The sequence below is a fragment of the Haemaphysalis longicornis genome, unplaced genomic scaffold (genome assembly GCF_048455015.1).
Source record: "Haemaphysalis longicornis isolate Haplotype H1 unplaced genomic scaffold, Haemaphysalis longicornis Haplotype H1 scaffold_2, whole genome shotgun sequence".
Classification (NCBI taxonomy): Eukaryota; Metazoa; Arthropoda; class Arachnida; order Ixodida; family Ixodidae; genus Haemaphysalis; species Haemaphysalis longicornis.
The window spans coordinates 147985818-148006673 of NW_027526295.1; the positions used below are offsets into that span (position 1 = coordinate 147985818).

The 20856-nt window shown below is 47.5% G+C and overlaps 1 protein-coding gene across 2 annotated transcripts; it reads right to left on the reverse strand.

Annotated features, from left to right (window-relative positions):
• Positions 1 to 862: 862 nt before the first annotated feature.
• Positions 863 to 18634, reverse strand: LOC144169295 (nuclear protein AMMECR1). 2 transcript variants are annotated; one of them, XR_013322418.1, is made up of 6 exons: positions 18346 to 18634; positions 15859 to 15969; positions 13432 to 13546; positions 9285 to 9375; positions 6484 to 8529; positions 863 to 3983 (listed from the first exon to the last, which is right to left on the reverse strand). XR_013322418.1 is itself a non-coding variant. In XM_077698374.1 (5 exons), exons 1-5 carry the CDS (start codon positions 18567 to 18569, stop codon positions 8363 to 8365), a joined length of 708 nt encoding a protein of 235 aa, XP_077554500.1. In that variant the 5' UTR covers positions 18570 to 18634; the 3' UTR covers positions 4666 to 8362. The 2 variants fall into 2 exon arrangements, 1 of the variants encoding a protein (XP_077554500.1); XM_077698374.1 differs by lacking the exon at positions 863 to 3983 and having other exon boundaries at positions 4666 to 8529.
• Positions 18635 to 20856: the final 2222 nt, after the last annotated feature.

Consider the following 20856-nt stretch of genomic DNA (forward strand, 5'->3'; position numbering starts at 1 on the left):
ACATTCATTTACAAAGTGAAGTGAATAGAGAGCTATATAAAAGAACAGTACTTGCTTTTATAGCATCGCAATTCCCCAGGTTTACCCCGTCCAAAGATGCAGTTCTAGCCAGCCTTGTGCACACAGCATAACAGATTGACATCAAGCATCAGATGGAAGAGCCCTCCAAAGCTCGAAAAGAGTTTGCCGATTTTGAATCACAACAGCGATCCACCAGTGCCATTGCAAAAAGCAGCGGTGTACGGAAAAGGCACAGGAGTCTTTCTGCACCAGAATTGGAGGGACGCCGCGGCGCCGTTTTGCCTGGGCCAACGGCCCAGTATAGATGAATGTTTGGCTGCACAGTTGTTTAAACCTGTTCTGCAAGTATGCACCTCTTCACGTTGTTGCTTGTGGTGCAAGCAGTGGGCAATGATCGAGACTCAAGTTCTCAGCACCTTTGTGCACCTCGCTTGACTACAAGGCTGAGCGGAGTGCACTTCTGCTACCTGTTGCTCACACATTTGACATTTTGTGCATGTCAAAATTACGAGATGTAAAAAAAAAAAAACGGAACCCCTCCTTTCGTAGCTCAAGTGCTGTTTCGATGTGTTCCACCTCAAATTACAATTTTCAGTGGGGGGATGCTTCATTTCAAATACGCGCGGCATGAATCCAGTGAAAAATACCATGGAGGAAAAACTGACACCTGAAGGTCTTCTCGTTTGTAATTTTCGATTGCCCAGAACTTTCACAAAGGAGCTCTGCGTGTGTGTACTTGACCATAGAATTCCTATTGTCAGAGCAGTTCTGGACTGCCCACAAACTGTTGTGGACTGGCAAATCAAAGAAACCTCGAAGTAAAGGCAGACAAAGAGACATGTTTGAAAGATTTCATCATTTTATTAATACTGGCACATCCTAATCATTCAGTTTAATTGAAGCTTAGCAAGCTATGTTCGAACTCTAAACCTGCAAGCACATTTTTCCTTTGTTCTCCAGTAACAAACGCTGCAAACAAGCGCCAAAGGTTTGGTTAAAGAACAACTTGCGACCAATCCGTGAATGGAGATCACACAATGAAACAATGTTCTCGCAATGAGGCAACATCAAAGGGGCACCTCTTCCACTAAACCTCACCTCTCCTGTGGACATGGGAACTCAGCTGGGCTCGGCTAAAGGAAGAGCGGCTGCGAGTCATCAGACTTTCGCAACCCAATGTTCGCACAATGATGCTCCTTCAACAGCCAACGCCGGTGAAGCAAAGCGCTGGCAAAAGTGGAGACAAACATTGATTCACAAATCTGCTGAAGTCTCCAATGATTCCCCTGTTGTTTAATCTGTCTGATGTGCAAGATTAGAACAATGCCGCACAATACTCAGGATGTTAATGGGAACGCATTCAAGCTGGCACTTGTCAGCCCTACAGCGTTTGATGTTGTAAGAACAAGCCTGCATTGCCACAAAATCTAGTGTGCCATTTAATTCTGTGCCAAGCTTAACAGCAGCACCAGTGCAACTTATGCTGGCTGGACTCTCTCCACCAGATCCAGGAGGGGCGAAGTTGTCGTGAAAGAGGTCCCCCTTTCAAAATCTTCCCTTTCTACTGCCCATCAGCAGGGCAAGGCAACCCCCCAGAAATCATCAATTGAAACAGACTTTTAGAAATCAACGGCACGTGCACATCTCAATAACAGATGTGCTCCAGCTTATCGTCTCAATTTGCTCTTCACACCTCTTTACAATTGTTAGAGATGACCTAGTACTTAATGAACATTGAAATATTTATATATATATAATATATATAGCATGCCTTCCCTTTTCCATACAGCAGCAACATGAACCGGTGCATCACTCAGATTGCCTACAAGTGAAAGAAAAAAAAAAAAGAACTAAAACAACACTAATATATAATAGACGTGCATATTGTAGATATCAAGAGAACACTCTTACACTGGTAGACTTTTTTTTAGCACTTTTATATTTTCCACTTTTTTTTTTCTCTTTTAGTAGCATTCCGAAGACCGCATTGCAAACAGACTTCACAGTGTATTGTTGAACGAGACTCTTTTTCTCGGGGGGAGAAAGTAAAGAAAAGCAGATGGCTATGCAACCACGACGCTCACAGCCTTGCTTTTGCCTCGTCCACAAGCGAGTGCAGAAACCGAGAGGCGCGCACTGCCTGTGCTCAATTTTCCTGCAGAAGGTTAGAAACTACGCCACGGGGAGCAGCTGCAAAGCAATTACCTGTAATCCGCATCTTCGTACTACTGCACAATATCTGCAGACCGATTTCACCAAGAGGTTTGCATGCAAGCCCATAACAAAGCACTGCTCAGCGATGAAAGTGTGCGGCGCAGTGGCTAGTCACAGGTCTGTACACGGTCACAGCTGCTACGGCGTCGCGTACAAACAGAACAGTGAAATCGGTCCATTGGCTCGTCGCAATAGCGGGTGTAGACTGTACAGCCAGAATTGAAGGATCCAGGTCGATCCATCTCCACGGAGGAGACACTCCTCTGCGGCATAGCACTTGCTCGAAGTTGGGCGGGCCAACTGTTCCTGTCAGCAGTCGACGGAGCTTTCCGGCAGTAGCCTCCACACACCCGAGGCACATCACACAAGCGGCGCGTGTTACTCACACCCAACGCTGCCTTAGGGCCATTTCAAAATGACCACAGGATTGTTTAGAAGCCTCTAGAAATTCACGCCGGAGCACGACTGGGCGTAACGCTGCGTTTGTTAGCCGCGCACACTTGGAGAGAACCGAAATAAATGTGGCAAAGCTTACTTTTTTTTTTTACACTGCTTGTGCACCGAGACAAAATGAAAACCTAGGTGTGCTTCAAAGGACAAATCTAATACAACCGAGGCACTTGTGAGGAGCGCCGTGCTCACTGAAACGGAAGGAAAAGCAACGACCTTCAAAGGCGGTCTCTTGTTTTCTTTTGTTTCTTTTGTTATTGTTGCTGATACTTGTAAGCTGTCCAGAATCTGGCCAGCAGTGTAGCTGCAGGCCTCACACACCCTGTTCCCCAAGTGAGAGAAGGAACATGGCTGGCAGTGAGTCACACTCGTTTCACCCCGGAATGCTGCCAAGGTGCAGGATAGGGGTGCAGGCTGCCGATTTTGCGATGGCAAATTAAGCTGCTACCCTAGCTTCTCTGCGCCCTCAGATGAGGCATTTCCAGTGTGAAACAGTAGAGGACCATTAATACGACCAACCACACTGCCCAGGCTAGACCCTCCGCCAGCGAAATTACGTCTTCGCAACACAGCAGCCTCGCAAGCTAAAGTAACTGCCTGCAGCGACAGTACGAATAGCACGAATCCGTGCCATTCTTTGTTTACAACAAGCAAACTGCTCTTCCTTTTTTTTTTTTTCTAAGTCCTACTGTCTATAAAGAGTTCAGGCAGATTTGAATGTGACTCACACTCTCTCTCTCTCAGATGTGGCTGACCCCTTTTCCGCACGCATACAAGAGTCTTTGAACTGCACAGAGTCGTCCTCCAGGTCAGCCGTCCTCTCCGCCCACCACCCCACCGTTCACATGCTGCATGCTTTAAGACCTCATGGAAAAGCACTTGGACACTTAGAAAAAATATGTATGGCTCGTGTATGTTCAAACCTGGCAGTGTGTCTCTTCACCATCTTCCCGCGCAAGCGCAAACTGACATGGGAAAGTCTATACGAAGCCTCCTTGCCGGAAAGGGAACGACGAGGGGAGAGTTCGCAGTGGCGGGCTGCCGTGCGCTACCAGTGGACACGCAGCCCTCTGCCACGGGACAAGAGGGGACCTCACCGAAGGCGGCGCGTGCTAAGTACTGGAAGGGCCGTCTCTGCAGGCAAGCAAGCACTGTTGCACGTCGCGTCAGTCTCGCGTAGCTTGAGATCGGGGGCGTCGACTGGCACATTCAAAATGCAACACACAGGGGGAGCTTGGGACCAACTATTCCATCATGATTGGAACAGACGGGAACGGTACGAAGCCTCGCTTTTCGAGCTGTTAGAAAAGAAGAGCAAAAAAAAAAAAAAAAAAAAAGCCAGCATTTCTGTGGTTTTAATGAGCAAAGCACGCACTGCACTTTCGTGAATGTTGTGACGAAATTCCAAAGTTTTTTTTCGTAACAGAGCGTGGTTGTCGAGCAGAGACCTGGCGCAAGCAACCGTATCCCGCTTCACCTCAGCCAAGAGGCACTGGGAAGAGCCACAATGCAATGCGCTATACCATTTCAGCCTACCAAAAGGGTTCTGCATTAACCCGCTGGCTTCCAAGGCGGGTGGATAGCTAGTTGCAAGAATGGGGGCCATATTGCTAGAGTCGGCAATTTGCCGGATGAGAGTTGCGCTGGTGCAGAAAGCTCCCATTTGCAGATGGCGCCACAGCATACGTGCACTTGCTACATTTAAAATTATTGCCAAATAATGAAGGCAGGTGTACACTTCGCGAGAGGTTCTATTTCCGTTTTTAGATGAGTTCTCTTGTGTTACGACATAAAAGCCACTTGTGAAAAGATAGAAATTGGTGCTCAACATGCGCTATCAGACAAAATAATTCAGTCTTTTTTTTTCCAACAGCTCCGATCCAATCCAATCTGATCCCAGATGGCAACTGCAGTTATTCCGAATATAATATAAAAGAACCTAGTCCTTTGCATTTTTTCAGTGTTTTTTTATTGTAAGGAATTATATCACGAATGCTGCAGGAGATGTTGGGGTAGCGAGCGTACAAGTGAAAAATAACTCGTGCCAGTGGCCGATCAGCGCTTCTAATCTTTGGCAGTCAATGCGTTTAAATCTGAACAAAATTTTGTTTCCTGAATTATACAAGGCAAAACATTGCTCGAACAAACTTCATTTGAATAAATGTTTCAGATAAATGGGCAGTTTTGACATTAACATTGTGCCAAACACGAAAATGTTTTGGTACAGCAAAATTTTATTGCGTAACAATTCTTTACCGAGTGCCCCAATGCATACAGTGTTATCAGCCTTGAATCTGCACAAAAATGTTCAATTTGCAAAATTGAGACATTTAATTGTTGTAATAGTGCAAATGTAGCTCGTTGTAGGAAAAGAAACAAGAACAAAAACAAGAAGCCACCCAATTTAGCCACTGATAGCCACATCTGGCAATCATCGTCCGTCGCAGGAAACAGAAACAAGTGGCTAAGGCATTGTGCTGCTGAGCTCAAGAACCAGGATCAATTGCTGGCCGTGTTCTGATGGAGGTGAAAAATGAAAACGTCCGTGTGTCAAGATTTTGGCACGCGTTAAGGATCCCCAAGTGGTTTAAATTATTCCATAGCTGTCCACTCTGGCGAGCACTTCGTAGCCTAGGTGTAGCTTCGGCGCATACCCCGCCTCCCCCCAAAACTCAAAAACAAAAAGACACCATCTGGGTTGGGTGTCCCTTTAAAGGCCAACTGCACTCAAATTTTCCCTCGACCAAATTTATTTTTAATGTGTAATAAGTACCACGAAATCAGCTGGGACACGAGTGGTAGCCCTGTGAAACGCCTCGTTAATCAGCCAGAAGCATTTAAAAAAGCTCGGCCGCAGACCACGCTGCACCTGCCGGCGGGGGCTTCTCCGGCCAGCCACGCAGCTGGAGAACCGGTCGAGCTCTGCTGCAAACGCCCATTTGCTGCCCTGCGCGCGCGTAGAGCTTGGGTACAGGCTTGCTCCCAAGCTGCTGACCGTCCGTCCGGCCGCTCGCTTGCCGGCCGCAATGTCATTTTAATGGCCGCGCTCTTCTCGATTTCAAAATCGCCGATTTTTGCTGACCGCTTGCGGCGTCCACGTGCGTATTTCAGCTGCTGTATTTTGCATCTTGCTTTCTTTTTAGGCAGACTATACGGATATAGTGTTTCCAAGAGGTCGAAATATTGAGTGCAGGTGGCCTTTAACAGCACCAACAAAACACAAATTTGGTGAAACAGGGGCACCCCGGAAGGATGTGTACACATCAGTAGATAATTCTCAGAATTTCTGTAGCTCCCTTTCAGTGTGTCTGCTGCATACCTTCCTCGCAAGTGACGGCATATAAATGGCCCGAACATCAGCCAACCTAAACGTGCCAAGATTTAGAATCCAAAACATGCTGCTGCCTATGATTCTCTTTAGGTTTCACCTTATATATATATAAAAAAAAATGTTCTCCTTGGTCCCGTGAAGTTCATTCAATTTATGCCTCATAACTGATGCACTGCAGTAGCTCCTGGCTGAGGTGAGAAAGCCTGCAGCAGATTCCTGCATTCAATCAACCGACACATTGCGCCTTAGCATCGCACAAACCACGACAACAGTTTTCGCTCCTTGTTTAAAACGGACAGCAACCTGGTGCAAGTTCGGCATTTTCTGCAGGAGCTTAAGCAACAGTGTCACAGAGAGGGAGGTGGAAAAAAAAAAAAGTAATGGGGGCAGGGGGAAACATCAAGAGCCACCAAGTTGCACGAGGGGGAAGCGCCAGAAGGCAGCTGGTAAGAAAAGCCTGTGCTTACTGTGACAGGACTCTTGCAGTCGACTTCACACCTAAACATCGCCTTTTCACACCGCATCTCTCTCTTGCAGCAGCAGCGCATGGTTCACGTCACAAACAGTGGGCCACCATGCCGCGAAAGCTACACGGCTGGGGAAAAACAAACTAAAAGCCACAGGGTAAAAGCGCGCACACGACGAGGGTAAAGTGGCTGGGGGGATGCGGAAGGAGCAGCATAAATGCCAACAGCAACGTCCAAAGAAGAAAAAACAGTGGGCCTCTCTGCCGTGAAAAACAAGAACAGTCTCTGGTGAAACAGTACAATAATCTCCAGGACCACGGGGAAAGCCGCAAGCAGCGCCTCCGGCAAGGTTGCCCAGTTACTGAAACAGTCGCGCACCTGGAGAACGTGGCAGTCGGACCAGAAATAACACGCGAAAACTGAGGTAGGAAGGGACGACAGGGTGAAAGTAAACAGAAAACGGGGCAACGCACAAAAACAAGCCAGCTGAGAAGCACATCTCGACGCAGGGCAAGCGTAGCAAATCCGACCGTTGAACAGCACGTACCATGTGCTTCCATACAACGAGCTTGGTCCAGTAGGTGAACGCCCAAGTGCCTAAGCGTGAAACCGCGCACTTCGGGACTTAGCAGATACTTCCCAGGAAGCCGTCAGGTCATAAGGACTGGCAATGTATCAAAACCTTGGCTGGTTCCCACTCTTCCCTCATCGATTTACACCAACAACGCCATTTTAGTTTTTTTTTTTTACAATAGTGGGAATGAGCAAAACAACAACATGTGCCCCCATCAAACGTTAATACTAAAATCCGGGCATCTCGACCTACAACAAAGACAGCCGCGAAGCGCGATACGCAAGTTCGAACAATCGGGAACGCTGAGAATCCGACAAGCTGCAACCAAGGTGAGCTAAGGAAAGGAAGCAAACTCAGAACCTGTGCAATCGGCTCGGAAGGCGAAGCAAACAAGCGACAAAACTTCCCAACGTCTCCCCAACGAAAAACCACGACTCTCTTCCCGAAAGCAGCCTGGCATGTCCCTCGCCTCCTGGATCTGGCAATAGGCCGTGGTGATCCCGAGAGCAGGGGACGTGTCCAGAAATTCTACCTCCCATCCACTCGTAAAACATGAAATGAAGAGCTTTCTCACAGCAGCTGTCTTCCACTTGCTCGGTGACTGGGGACAAGCCCAGCCACCCATGGCTTATCACAGCAATGCATAAGCAAAACCTACCCAGACATGCAGGAAGGAGGAAAAGAAAGGGAGGGGGGGGAATGAAACTGGGTGCGCCTTTGTACACCGGACGAAGCACTCGGCTTTCCGGACAGACAAAGGCGGCTCCTCAGTCCTCGATGCCTGCTCTGCTCTGTGCGAGTGTTGCGCACTCTCCCACAGCACTTAGCCAGCCCCGCTTAGAGAATCAGTCCCACTCAACCACAGGGAGGATGGATGGAGGGACGTGTGCACGTACACACACGCACACACACTAGGAGCTGGCCAAGCAGTCCCGCACAGGGGGCGGAGCAGAGTCCGTGTGTGCAAACGACCGAAGCGAGAAACCCTCCCAACGCTGCGTACCTGCCACAAACCTCTCTCTCACAGCCTGGACCTTGACTGCCAGCGAGCATCCAGTCAAGGAGAAGAAACTGAAGGGGGGAGCGTCAGGGTGCCACCGGGTCGAGGAGGAGGAGGAGCAGGAGCAGGAGGAGGAGCGGCAGCAGGAGGGGGCGCACTAGGCACAGTTGGCGGCGGCAGCGCTGAGGGCGCCCGTGGGGGGAAGGGGGAGGGGGAGAAGAAGGCTTCGGTGGAAGAAGAAGTGCAAAGTCGCCGTTAACTTGTCCAGGAGGCGGCAGGAGAGGCTAGAGGCCCCACCACTGGGGCTAGCACTGGCGGTTCCTCCAAAAGTCCCGGTACTCCTGGTAGCTAATGGAGACCTTCTCACTCTGGTAGCGGGTCAGGTGGATCGACTTTCGCATGTCATTCGAGATGGAGCCCTTGTAGCCGCCCTTGCGCAGCAGGGAGTCGATCGTCTGCACGTGGTCCCAGCCTGCACACACGGTGGACAGAAGGGAGTGAAATGTAAACGGGCAGCAGCTGCTGCGGCTGAAGATGCTCCCCATTGCAATGCAACATCTGTTACGCGAATGGGGAAAAGAGGTGATTCCGGTTTCCGAGTCATCTTTTGTTGCATTTTCTTCCCATGGTTGACCCGCAAATACAGATTTGCTCAAGAGCTCTTAAAAGCCGATTGCTGTTTCTACCTGCGAGATCACTAGAAAGACAGCCTGTTGAGAGGGCACAGAACAACATGGTGAAATTCTGATGTGTTCACCACAGCATCACAGGCATGTATGCCGCAGACAAACAGTATATTTACTGGCACATTACCAAAGCGTTTTTTTTTCTCGCAATTTCTATTCCTCAATTAAGGGGGTCATGTTATAACCAAATTATCGCCAAGCTGAGCTACACACAGCAACACTGCCTCAGTTTGAGACTCTCTGAAGCGATGTATATTGTATAGATACTTTAAGCTGGGGGAAAAAAAAAAGTTAAACAAAGTTGATGCATTTTTTTATAGTGCTCGTTCTCAAATTCTCCTGTGGCTCATCATTTTCTACTTCTATTGCACTTCTACAAATGCAGATCCTTTGCGGAGTGCATGGCCGTGTTTGGAAGAAAACGTTGAAAAATCTTGAAGACCTGAAACACCTCTCATTCCACATTTGCTGTACATTCTTTGAGGGCAAAAGCACAAGTTACCCCTCTCAGCACAAGTGCGCGCAACCAGTGAGTAAGTACCTTGCTCAGGGGCTACTTCGGGAAGGTAAGTGGCAGTGCGTTTTGAGCCTTTTTCGGTCAGGAACTCTATCCTGATACCGTGAATACCAATCTGCAAAAGAAGACAAAACAGAAGCCACGGTCTCAGTGGAGCCCCAAGGACACAAGGCAGAGAAGGCAACAATTGTCAACCACCCATAGCCTGCGCACAACTTAACGAACACAAGAGACACTTGACAAGGATGTGAAGCTGCATGAAGGAAAAGCTACTCACTACAAGGCTCTGAGTATAATGCTGGCAGCACTGCTCTGCCACATTTTGGCAGCCGGGGTTACGACACAATGATTATTCTCTGCACTTCAGCAAGACTGGCCTTCCAGCCAATGAAATTAATCCCAGCACATGTGAAGCTATCTTCCCCCACTGTGACAAGCCGTGACAGGCCTAATCAACACAGTGCTTAACAGGGGGAGGACCTGTTACAAACACTAGCTGGTGACAACCCTGCTTCATTCTAAGTGCAATGCAGTTCCATGCAGTAACGCACACTACAATGAAACTGGAGGAGAACCAGTGTAGAGGGGACCTGCAGTGCAACACTGTCACCACAGTGGCGGTCCCGATGTGCTGCCGTAGCGTTTTCCACCATGCACACCACGATCTTTGCAGTTTGCAGCTGACACAGTAGTGACAATTTGAAACTTCCAACACTTTCGAGACCGCGCTTAGTCCCATCAATAGTACCCTATCGATAAATAGCTAATGCCATCCAAATGGTAAAGGAATAAGTATTTTATCAGTTTCGCTTTCAAGTTTCAGTTTTCTGCCACAGTGGGATTTTTAAATGTCCTTTGCCGGTGGGGAGACGAGCTCACATGGTTTCAGTTATGGCGTCGCCGCCGCTCACCGATGCTTCGCGTGAACGGCGAATTTCAGCAGATTCCGATGTAACTGATGGTGAACTCCATTGGGCGAACAGGAGCAAGTGGAGCGAGCAGCCAGAGCAGCACACGGGAGTAACGGGGACGTGTGCTTTCGTTGCGTGAATGAAACATTCGCGCTGCTCCGGGAGCAGTGAAAAGAGGGGGAGGGCGAGATGTCAAAAGTCATGTGACCAAACGTTTCCCGCGCTCGCTTCCCGGAGCATTTCGCGCGCTCGTGATGTCCGCACGCAGTTATTCCTCGCCAGTTTTGCCAGATATATGCCGGTGGTTTTGTGTCTGCCTTCCACATGGCGACGAATGAAGAAGCCGAGCAGATGTTCATGTTAAAGGGGTCACCATCGTGTCTCCCAAAAATTAGCTGCGAACGATAACAGCGTCCACCGTCTTTTGCAGATACGACTCTACCTTCGGTCGCTGCTCCGGCGGGGTGAACAGGTGCTCGAACATAAACTCATGCAATGTCAAATCGTCGTCATCGTCGCTGCTGCTGCTGTCCGATGATGAGCTTGCGCTTGAATCCGTGGTGCTTTCATCATCTAAAAGTAGCAGCAATTCCTTGTCCAGACGGCCGTGCTTAGCTGCTGCCCTACGCACTGAGCGACTACCGCGGCTGCTGGATTCCGCCATTCTTCCTCCGCCACCCGGGGATAAAACCAGAAGTGATGCAAAAGAGGTCATGTGACTTCCGCGGCGTTCCCTGTTACTCCGCCGCTGGCGACGGAGCACCGAGAACTGCTCTTGGCGCCAAAAAAGTGCTCCTCATCGACCAATGAAACGCAACGCCCCTGCTCCTGCCCGACCACTGGAAGACGCCCGAACTCGCGAGAGCACTTTGGGTGCAGTTAGAAGTGCACCTGTTCGCCCAATGGAAAGCGCTATGAGCTTGAACCAGTGCATGATGGTACCAGCACAGACACAGAAGACGACCTTGATTCGTCAGAGTTTAGTACGGACAGCAAAAGGGCATCAAGTCGCCCCGGACCACCACCAGGTGTCCGCCGGTGAGTTTTGCTTTCTTCTTTGGTCACTCTGTCGCGGACACGCGTTGTTGTAAACAGATCTGGCCCTGTTCTAAAGGCCACAGCTCTTATCTGCAGCATGTCGACTATGTCCGGTCGAGACCGTTTGGTGCAGGCTGCACAGAGAGTCAAGTTTTCTCCACGAAGATGGCCCAGGGTTGACTATGGCTTAGCGCTCCGGAGCAGCGCTTGGCTATTTGTGTTAATATTTTTGTATGTAAATAACTTTCGTACTTCCACCTCTCATATTTGCAGTATTATTCTAAAAGCATTTTACGTCCTAAGTGTATATTTCAAATCGTTTTTATGTCTACCGTGTGCAAAGTAGCATTGAGGTCATCAATTTTTTTCCTTTTGCTGCTTTTTCTTGTTTTCACAATTGTTTGCTAAAATTCCTAATACATCTTTTGTTTGAAATTATTCTGTTGGAAAGCCCCATTCCTCCTCTATAATTTCACAACTTACACTTTAGCATTCATCTTTTTCTGTGGCAAGAAAAAATATATTTCCTGGACTACCCAAAAACAACCCGTAGGCAGTAGTGACTGCCTACCGGTTGTTTTTATATATTTGCATGTATGTAAATAACTTTTGTATTTACAGACCTCATCTTTGCAGTATTATTCCATAAGAGCCTGATGTTCAAAACGTATATTTAAAATTGTCTTTATGTCTACCACGTGCAAAGTAGTATCAGAGTCCTTCAATGCTTCTCTGGTCATGAAACTCCCGGCCAAGTTTTGTACGGGGACAAAGGCTACCGCGAGTGGCGCCACCGCAGATCGGAGGGCATCGGGCAGCCGCTGCTGCTCTGTAGCCAGACCGGCAGGCAGGAACGCAGTAGCAGCATGCCCGTTCAGAACCGAATTTTTTCGCCACTCACAAAATGATAAGTCCATTTGAGCGGCCCACGACACGTAAAGTGAGAGCACACTGCTGATAAGGTGGCACGCGTCTGTTTTATCTTACTTCGTGGTCCGTCCCCTGCCAAACGCGCTCTGACCACGCCCCCGGCTGCCTTCCTATCAACACCAGCGCCGCGGCAGCGTACGAAGCTCTCCCATAGTATGACGGCGAAGTTTCATGACCAGAAAGGCAATGAAGGACTCTGGTAGTATTGAGGTTATTACCAATTTTTTATCTGTTACTTTTTTGATTTGACAATTTTTTGATAAAACTATTAATACATCTGTTGTAGTTTGAAATTATTACTCTTGGAAAGCCCCATTATTCCTCTATCATCTCATAACTTACACTTTGGCTGCCATCTTTTTCTGTGGCGAAAAAAAAGTTCCTGGACTACCCAGAAACAACCGGTAGGCACTACTATTCTTTCTTTATCATTTCGTATCTCACACGTCAGCATCAGTCAATTTCTGTGGCAAGAAAAAAAATACTTCCTGGAATACCCAGAAACAATAGATTTTTCCGCGGTCACGAAAGTGTTAATTATTCATTTTGCCCTGTAAGACTATGGTTCTTTCCAGGTACCTCGGAACGAAGAACCATAGGGTGCTCTTAAAAAAAAAAAAAAATTGTTTTCTTTTTTTCAAGCATCACCTACAAACAAAAAATCTAGCAGTGCTCATAATGACTGAATTTGTGTCATTTTTGACCTGTTCTTTTCACACGAACATCACTATATGCAAGATTAGCTAAACGGTCTGAATCAGATGCTATTTTGCATGGCATTTTCTTGCGCTTGACTGGAAATATGTCGCAATATAAGTTTACAATGCCTGAAAAGCTCCAGAATAAAAAGATATGAATGAACAGCTGAACAACTGTTTCATACTAGAACTATTTGATACTCTTCCTGCAAAGCAAAAACTCAAAACTACTACTTTTAAAATTCAATTTCTGCCCAGTATAACAATACGTTTCCTCTTTCGACAAACTTCAGTCCAAGTCAAGACTGGACACTTGCATCTCATTTGCAAAGGAGTAAAAGCCATAAACATCAATTTATTGCTCCAGCGCTTGAAATGAAGGCACTATAGATGGAAATGGTTAACAAAAAACTGCAGTTTTTTCCAACACAATCCTGCACAGCTGGTACCCCCACATTCTGCCTGTTAGCTGCACAATATCTGTTGCCTATCAATGATACAAGAATAGCTTCTAACAACAAGCTTTCTGGACATGGCCAGACAGAGGGGACAAGAACGTCTCGGAAGAGTGTGGGGAGCAAGAGCGCCTCCTACCTCCCAGTCCATGTAGTCATTGCCGTCCTCAAAGTGTCGCAGGATGGAAACTGAGACGTGGAGCTTGTTGAATTCATCCCTTGTGATTGGGCTGAAGCGACTGTCCTTGAATGCACTATGACGGCAGAACCAGGCAGGAAAGAGAGAGAGAGAGAGAGAGAAAAAAAATTACGCATGCACAGTGTCATACTATAAGGATGTTTACTACAGCTCGTTTTTAGAATGTCTATTTTTTTCATGTCGTTTTTCGTCTTTTTTGTTTTTTTTTGCCTTTGGCTCAGTTGTCATTTGGTGTTGTACAATGCTCTTGGCTGCAAGCTTTAAAAAAAATGTCTCTGCTGATTTTTATTTTTTTTTATATTTTTTTGGTTAGTACGAGATTCATGACTCAGTTTCTGGACTGAACACTTTTTATGTATCTCCTACATCTCCTCCCTCTGGACGAATGTAGTAACCTGAATGAATGAATAAATAAATAAAGTGCAAGTGGCGTGCATGTTTCAGTGTACACTGCTAATTAAGACATGTCCTCGCTTCAGAACAAGTCTTAATCAAGCAACAGAATGCGAACCACCACCTACACCTAGCATCCGTGTACAAGATGAGGTTTCAGTGACTCGCAAGATATTTCAAATACATACTTCTGAAGTACAAAAGTAAAATGGATTGTCTAATATCAAATTCTAGAAATTATCTGAGCTGGGCTAAGGAATGTCCAGACTCAGTTGAAGGCCAACCTGAAGAAGTTTACAGGAACCAGAGATTGTTCTGCCCAGTTGGGAAGATTTATCAAAATCAAAAGTTCGTGAAACTCAAGTTTGTAAACAAACTCCTCCGCAATGTTTATGAAAAAATATGCATGTGCTATGCAATGCTTCAGCAAGGAGCAAGAGCTGTAATAAAAAAATGTGGGAAAACAGTGACAACAGTAGAAAAGAAAACAGGGCAAACAGTTAAAGCGCATAACTCGCACATACCTAACAAGGCACGACAACGTGCTTTTTCTTCGGGGCATAAATCATGCCACAGAAACTGACAACTACAGTTCACTCTACGCTGCCTTAACAAATGCGCGCCTCGAAAAAGTCTTTATAAGTTTGGTTATGTAAATAAATTTAAAAAGAGAAACTCCTACACTTTGCAAATGGGAGGATATGTTGCGAATCGAGCTTGGTTCGAAGCCCGTTCCGCTACAGATAAGTTACACAGGCTTTACAGATTGGTGGAGTGAGTTATTTCGAATTATTCTAAGGTTCAGTTTTCGAAAATTGGGGATTTAAATGTTCGCACATTTCCTCTTTTGTAAAGGACCCTAAACCGTGACTAGCCAGAGCTCTTCGATGTAGGCAGTTGCGAAACTACGCATCAAAAAACGGCCAGCGCCTGGACCCCCCCCCACTTTGGATCGTGCGTTCCGTGGCGCCACTGTGGTCGCCGCATGCAATATCCAAAAAACAAAATAATTATTCAAACTGACAATTTAAGGTTAAATTTTGTTTTAAAGTGCATAATTCTTTATTTTTGTGGTTTCTTAAGTTATTCATTGCTATCTTAACTCCAGTTTTTAAGTGGCGATTGTTACTGCGTCCGCGCATCTGCCTCGACCAATTAGCGCTTGTGCGGGCACTCCAGTGGCACAACATAGGACCGAACTTAAGTACCAAATTCTGAGTTATCCTTTGGCCTACAGCTCTCATTGTATGCCAAAAATAATCGAGTAGCCGATCAAGCGGTTCTAAATAATCAGTTTCAGGTGGCATAAAGCCATCGAAGAGACATTTATTTTTTTGTGGCCAGAAGACCGAAGAGGACGCGCAGCAGACAACAGTGCGTAAGCGACGGTTGACCCCATGGTCGCATTTCTGTTTACTACTTTTGCTCCGTATGTATATAAAACACTTGCATAGTTCAACACATTGGGCTGCTTTGGCATAACAAATTTACGTAAGCACTCAAATACCATTTTTCGCCCAGGTCGTCGAGCGGCGAAGCAAGTTGTATAGTTTATTTTGTCACCAAAAGATGGCGCCACTGTAAAACAAGATCCAAAGCAGTGGACCAATCTCAGGGACACTTTTTGATACATGGGGCCTTTCAAACTCTCAAATTCAAATTCTTTCAATCTCTCAAGTGCCACTCACAGGTCATCTTTACCGCACATCGTGAGGAGACGAGTTCGTCCGTGCTGCTTATGAGAAACAAATGCACATCCTCCCCACAGTGATGCTTGCTGGCGTCCTATATTATGGGGAGTTTCGCAACTCCTATATCCAGCAACTCTGGTGACTACCCACTCAAAATTTAGGGCAACAGTGGGCGAGTTGTAGCTCATGAAAATGACCTTGTTTCGAAGAGTACCCCTCTTGCAAGCAAGGATAAAAGAGGAAAGAAAAAAAAAAAAAAGTCCATGCAACACAAAGAGCCCACCTGGTGACGGCGTACTCCCTCAGGCCCGAGTGTAGGTTCATTGCATTGAAGGTGCCAATGCAGCCTCTCAGCCTTTTGTCTTTGCCGATGTTCCAAGTCACAAACAGTGGGCTTTGAAGGGGGAGGGAAAGAGAGTCCCAGACGGTTCACTTAACACAGGCGGGAAACCAGGGGCGGTTCCCCCGACACAGGGGCAATAAAACAAAAGGTTGCCCCTGCCTGCTAGGCCTGCCACAATTTCGCAGCCACCACTCGGCCAGCAACTGGCATACAGGCGCCTTCGGCCGTGCCACTCGTCTGTGAAGGTCGGGGACCCAATTCCCCATCTCCGCATTCTTTCAAACTCTCAAGTGCCACTCACAGGTCAGCTTTACCGCACATCATGAGGAGACGAGTTCGTCCGTGCTGCTTATGAGAAACAAATGCACATCCTCCCCACAGTGATGCTTGCTGGCGTCCTATATGTATCGACAACACAAACTCTTCATTTCTCCCAGTTATAATTGGAAAACTACAATGCTCAAATACAGTACCGAGTTTTAAATGTAGAAGTAACGCAAGCTGAACTGCGCAAGTGGCATTTTCGGATTCAGATGTTGCCAAGTGAGATCCGGTCTGGGTAAACGTAGCATCAAGACATGTTGGAGCACATCAAACAAAATTGTTAAAAAGCTTCAAATAAAGCCTCGCACTATACAAAGACATTTTTACACATCACAGTATGCACGTGCAAGTGCCCAAAGGACAAGCAAGAAGATTTGACCTTGCAGACATCGTTCTTTCTTTACGTGAGGTGCAGTGGTGCATTTTTTGCATCATTCCAAAGACATTAAGACAAATGCCCACATGTGGCACCTAAAATGCCAGCTGCCAGCAGAATAGCTTTGTCGGCAGAATAGCCAACTGAACAACTAAACTTCCAGAAGGCAATCATATCGCAGCATCATTTTCTTAGGCTCTACATGGATTAGTCATCACCATGGCAGCAATCAGTCTGAGTGACCATGCGAGCATGAACCCAAACCAATGAGTCATGGCTGACAGCCAAAGTGAACGAACCCGAAAAGACAACTGCCACAATATGTGCCACTCTTGCTTTCCTACACACACACATACCAAAAGAGCTGTTTGAGCAGAAACGTACTAATCTGGGACTGAGTAACTAGTTGTCTGTGTTTGTTCGTGTTTAGATGAGGTGGAGGTTGAGATCTGAGAAAGAAACAAAAGAAGTGCCACCAGTGTGAATTCTGTATTCCTCTGACAGTAGCAGTGTCGTTTCCCCAGGCTGAAACATCTGCACCTTCAATACCGAAACACATTCATATGCACGTACTCCCGTGTTCACCTGTTATGCCGCTGATTCATCATTAATCATTGGAGGATTGCAACACCTCCAAGACGGTGCCAACAGCTAAAGCCTACTTCCCCCCATGAATATTAGTAACGAAAATTCCGCCGAAACTAAGCGAGCCCGAAATTGATTCTGCAGTGTCTAGTACGGCATTGGCCAAGCAGGTCCTAAGCAGCACAACTCCGGAAGTTGCGCTTTTTTTTTCTTTCTTTTTATGCTTTGCAACCAGTCAAGCATGATGTATGTATGCCCCGTTCTGGTGTCTCCTGATTCACGAAAACTTCTTTCTTGCAGTTGTAAAGTATCAGGCGCAAAGCGACGACGGAGCACCTCGCAGATAAATGTCGAAACGTGACGTTAATTGCTCGTAACGTCGTTTCACACCGCGTGGACGTCGTTTCACACCGCGTGGTTTGTTCTCCGTTTGTGCACCAATCGATCGGTACTTGACAATTAACCGTACCCGCGGTCGGTCCTCGGGCGTTAGCATATGCAAGGGTGTCCGCTCCGCCAACAGGCAGATTAGGAGACGTGGAAGGGCGGTATTTCGGGAGCCTAGCAACACGAGGGGCGAGGACCCCTGTGCCGCGGACAGCAAACAAAACCGACAAACCAAAAAGGCGCAGCGAGGCGTGCGTGAGCGGTAGCGATGTTGCGACATGCGGTTGCCCTGTGCTCATTTATCGACTGATACTTTAGCGCACCTTCGTCCCCGCAATGCCACAGACCGCGGAACAAAGCAAATGTGGCACTAGACAACTCAGCTGCCCAAAGTTTAAGCCTACAGCCAGACACAGTGGACTAGACAAGGCTGGCAATTTTTTTTTCTTCTTCGTACGGGCAGAAACTCTTATAATGATGCGTGGTCAGCACGCGATAGATTGGACATATTGCACAGAGGGGGCAAAGAAAAGGGTTGCAATGCTTTAGATTTCGCCAGACGATGTCCTTACGAAACAGCTGGTGGCGAGAGTAATGCCTTTGTTTGGAGGTAAAATCAGCTGACAAGTGTGTTACCTGGCCCACGCCAGCTCGCGACTCGATGCACTGCAGACGGTTTTCTACCATTCGGAGACTCCTTGCGCTGCCCCACTACCCACATGCATGCGCGCAGGTCAGAAAAGAGGGGTACTCACTAGCATTCGTTTGGGAAATTGGGCGATTTGGGCGGCTCGTACTGATTGAGATGGCAGTAGAGCACATCGAAGCAAAAGAAGCACATTTCTACACACACTACCATGCCATTCTTGTAAAGGCTGGGCTGAAAGTGATTCGGGTGCACTATCGTCCCATTACAACACGGGGCTGAATTGTTGTTATTCATCTTTTGCTTCTTGGCTCCACAACAACCAGCCGCCATGGCTTCGCCCTAAACTTCTCCGCTCGTCTGCTGAGAGGCGCTGGCTACGGAAGTGTGCGGCCTCCGCTACAGCTGCTTTTCGCTTGGCCGCGGTCACGTGACGTCGAGTCACGCCTCTCATTGGCCCAGAGTTTGCCCGTCAGCTGTGATGCGTTCACAGATGCCCGCATCAGCCAGCCTGGCCTGCCGCTAGGCACGACTTCTCGTGCTTGAGTCGAGCGCGGGTAACGCGATTTGTGGCATTACGCAGGGCTTCCTGCCGATGAGGGTCGCTTGCTCGCAGCGGCCTCGATGCGTAAAAGAGATATGCGTTTCCGTTCGCTAGGTCTGCTCCTAAAGCGTAAATTATCTTTTTAATGCCATGTTTCGTTTTTCCAGGGACACGGCAGAGTTCTGATCGCCCGATCTTTGGTTTGGAGCGTGTTGCCCAAGTTGCGGGTTTGTGCGATAAATTTACTCTCACATTCCCGCGTGATAGGTACGCAACTAAGTTAGGTTTTCCTTTCATACAGCTAGAATTGGCGTACCGTCATTCTATTAACGACCTTGCCAATGTGATGGTAATCGATATAGAAGTCATTTTCCAGCTGCACGCATGTGGGTGGTGGGAAGGGAATGAAAGGGAAGGGCGTATACGCTGTCTCCCTCCGTTTCACGCAATTGGTTCTCACGCATCTCCGGTATGGTGGCTGTAAGTGTCTCCGCTCTCCGGGTGCGGATATCAAAGTACGATCCTCCCAGTGAGTGTCCTTAACCTTTGAATTGCCTAAGCTAAACTAAGTTACCAACAAGCTGTGTGACAACCAATCTACATGATTTTTGTCGCCCTACCATCTAGGTTACGTAGAGAGATGTACACACGTGTTACCAGACACACGCTGGTTTCTGCTGGTTGCAACAATTATAAATGATAAATGGTGCACGCTTAACCAATTTTAAGAGCAAGCTGCGGCATCCTTTACACTGAAAATTTTCAAGTTCTCAAATTTTGTAGCCTATTCGGCTTCAAAATGACAACCGGAACAGCAATCCAGGTTTAGCCTGTGGAAGAGAAATAAGTTACCAGAATTTATTCCGCTGTGTGGGCAGATAAAAAGGAACCAAAAAGCATATACTGCACCCTTAAAACAAATTGACCATTTGATCGCAAAAAAAAAAAAAAGTTATGAAGGCGCTGTGCTATGTACTGTTCGATTTATTTTTTGACAAAAAATATGGACTTGACTTTGTTCAAAAAAAAAAAAAAAATTCCCGCGCCTTCCTGCGAGGGGAACACGAGTAAATGCAGAGCATTGGGGCCTCAGTACTGATTGAAGGCAGAGTTGCTTCCATCGCTTCTTCCGTGATGCTGGAGTAGCAGACACGAGTAAACGTGGGCACGAGCGTCAACCAAGGAAGGAAGGAGCAACGCAGTGACTGGGGCTCTTCGATTTACAGTCTCGGACTCGCCGCGGACTCCCCGACAAGCAGTCCGGCATTCGATTTTCCCATGTATCCCTATGGCTTCGGGGAATCCTCGGACTACCCGAGGACTATCCGCGGTGAGTCCGAGAGTGTAAATCGAAGAGCCCCACTGAAACACGAGCGACCGCTAGCCGCTATATTTGCAGCGCGCGCAGTAGAGGGAGAGCAGTACGGGGGGGAGAGTGCGCATGCGCAAGCAGCGCGCGCCCTTCCACGCCCCACCGCGCTGCTATCACGCACCTGTTACGCCGAGACCACGACGGAGCGAACGGGCTGACTACGACGCATGCGCGCGCCAGCTGCTGTTGAGAGAGAGGAGGGAAGGAGAGGCGCACCTGCTGCGGACGCGGAACTGTTGACACCGTCCGACGCAGGAACAGGCGAGGCTAAGAAATGCTCTGCATTTAAAATATATTTTTATTGCTGAAGTTATTTCGCCCCCCCCCCCCCCCTTGCATGTCACTGATGGCAATTAGGCAATTGCAACACTTCATAATAATAAAAAGATCAGTGCGTTTGCTACGGGCCGAGTCTGCTGCGTGAACGTTTACAATTGGCTTGGCTGTTCCGTTTATCCGGAGTGCCAACATCTCGGTTCCCATTAAAGGAAATATTTTTGCTTTGTGCCTTGTGTAAATGCAAAACTAAACAACGCTGCCACAGTTGTCCTGTTTGAGCATTTCCTGTTCACAAAGATTTTACTGTAAAAGAACATTACAAAGGGAGCAAACAGGATTTGGTGGAGTGAAAAACCAAAGCTTACCCCTTAATTCATACCTTGCACTGTCTTACATCTCTGCCATCCACTTTAGAACGTGCCTTG

Bases quoted from the DNA above. Each gene is read 5' to 3' on its own strand.
- LOC144169295 (XM_077698374.1), bottom strand. From the start codon at position 18,569: ATGGCGGCTGGTTGTTGTGGAGCCAAGAAGCAAAAGATGAATAACAAC. The intron at 13,547-15,858 runs GTGGGCTCTTTG...CTGCCGTCATAG, and splicing joins AGGGAGTACGCCGTCACCAG to TGCATTCAAGGACAGTCGCT. The intron at 8,530-9,284 runs GTACTTACTCAC...CCGTGTGTGCAG, and splicing joins CGAAGTAGCCCCTGAGCAAG to GCTGGGACCACGTGCAGACG.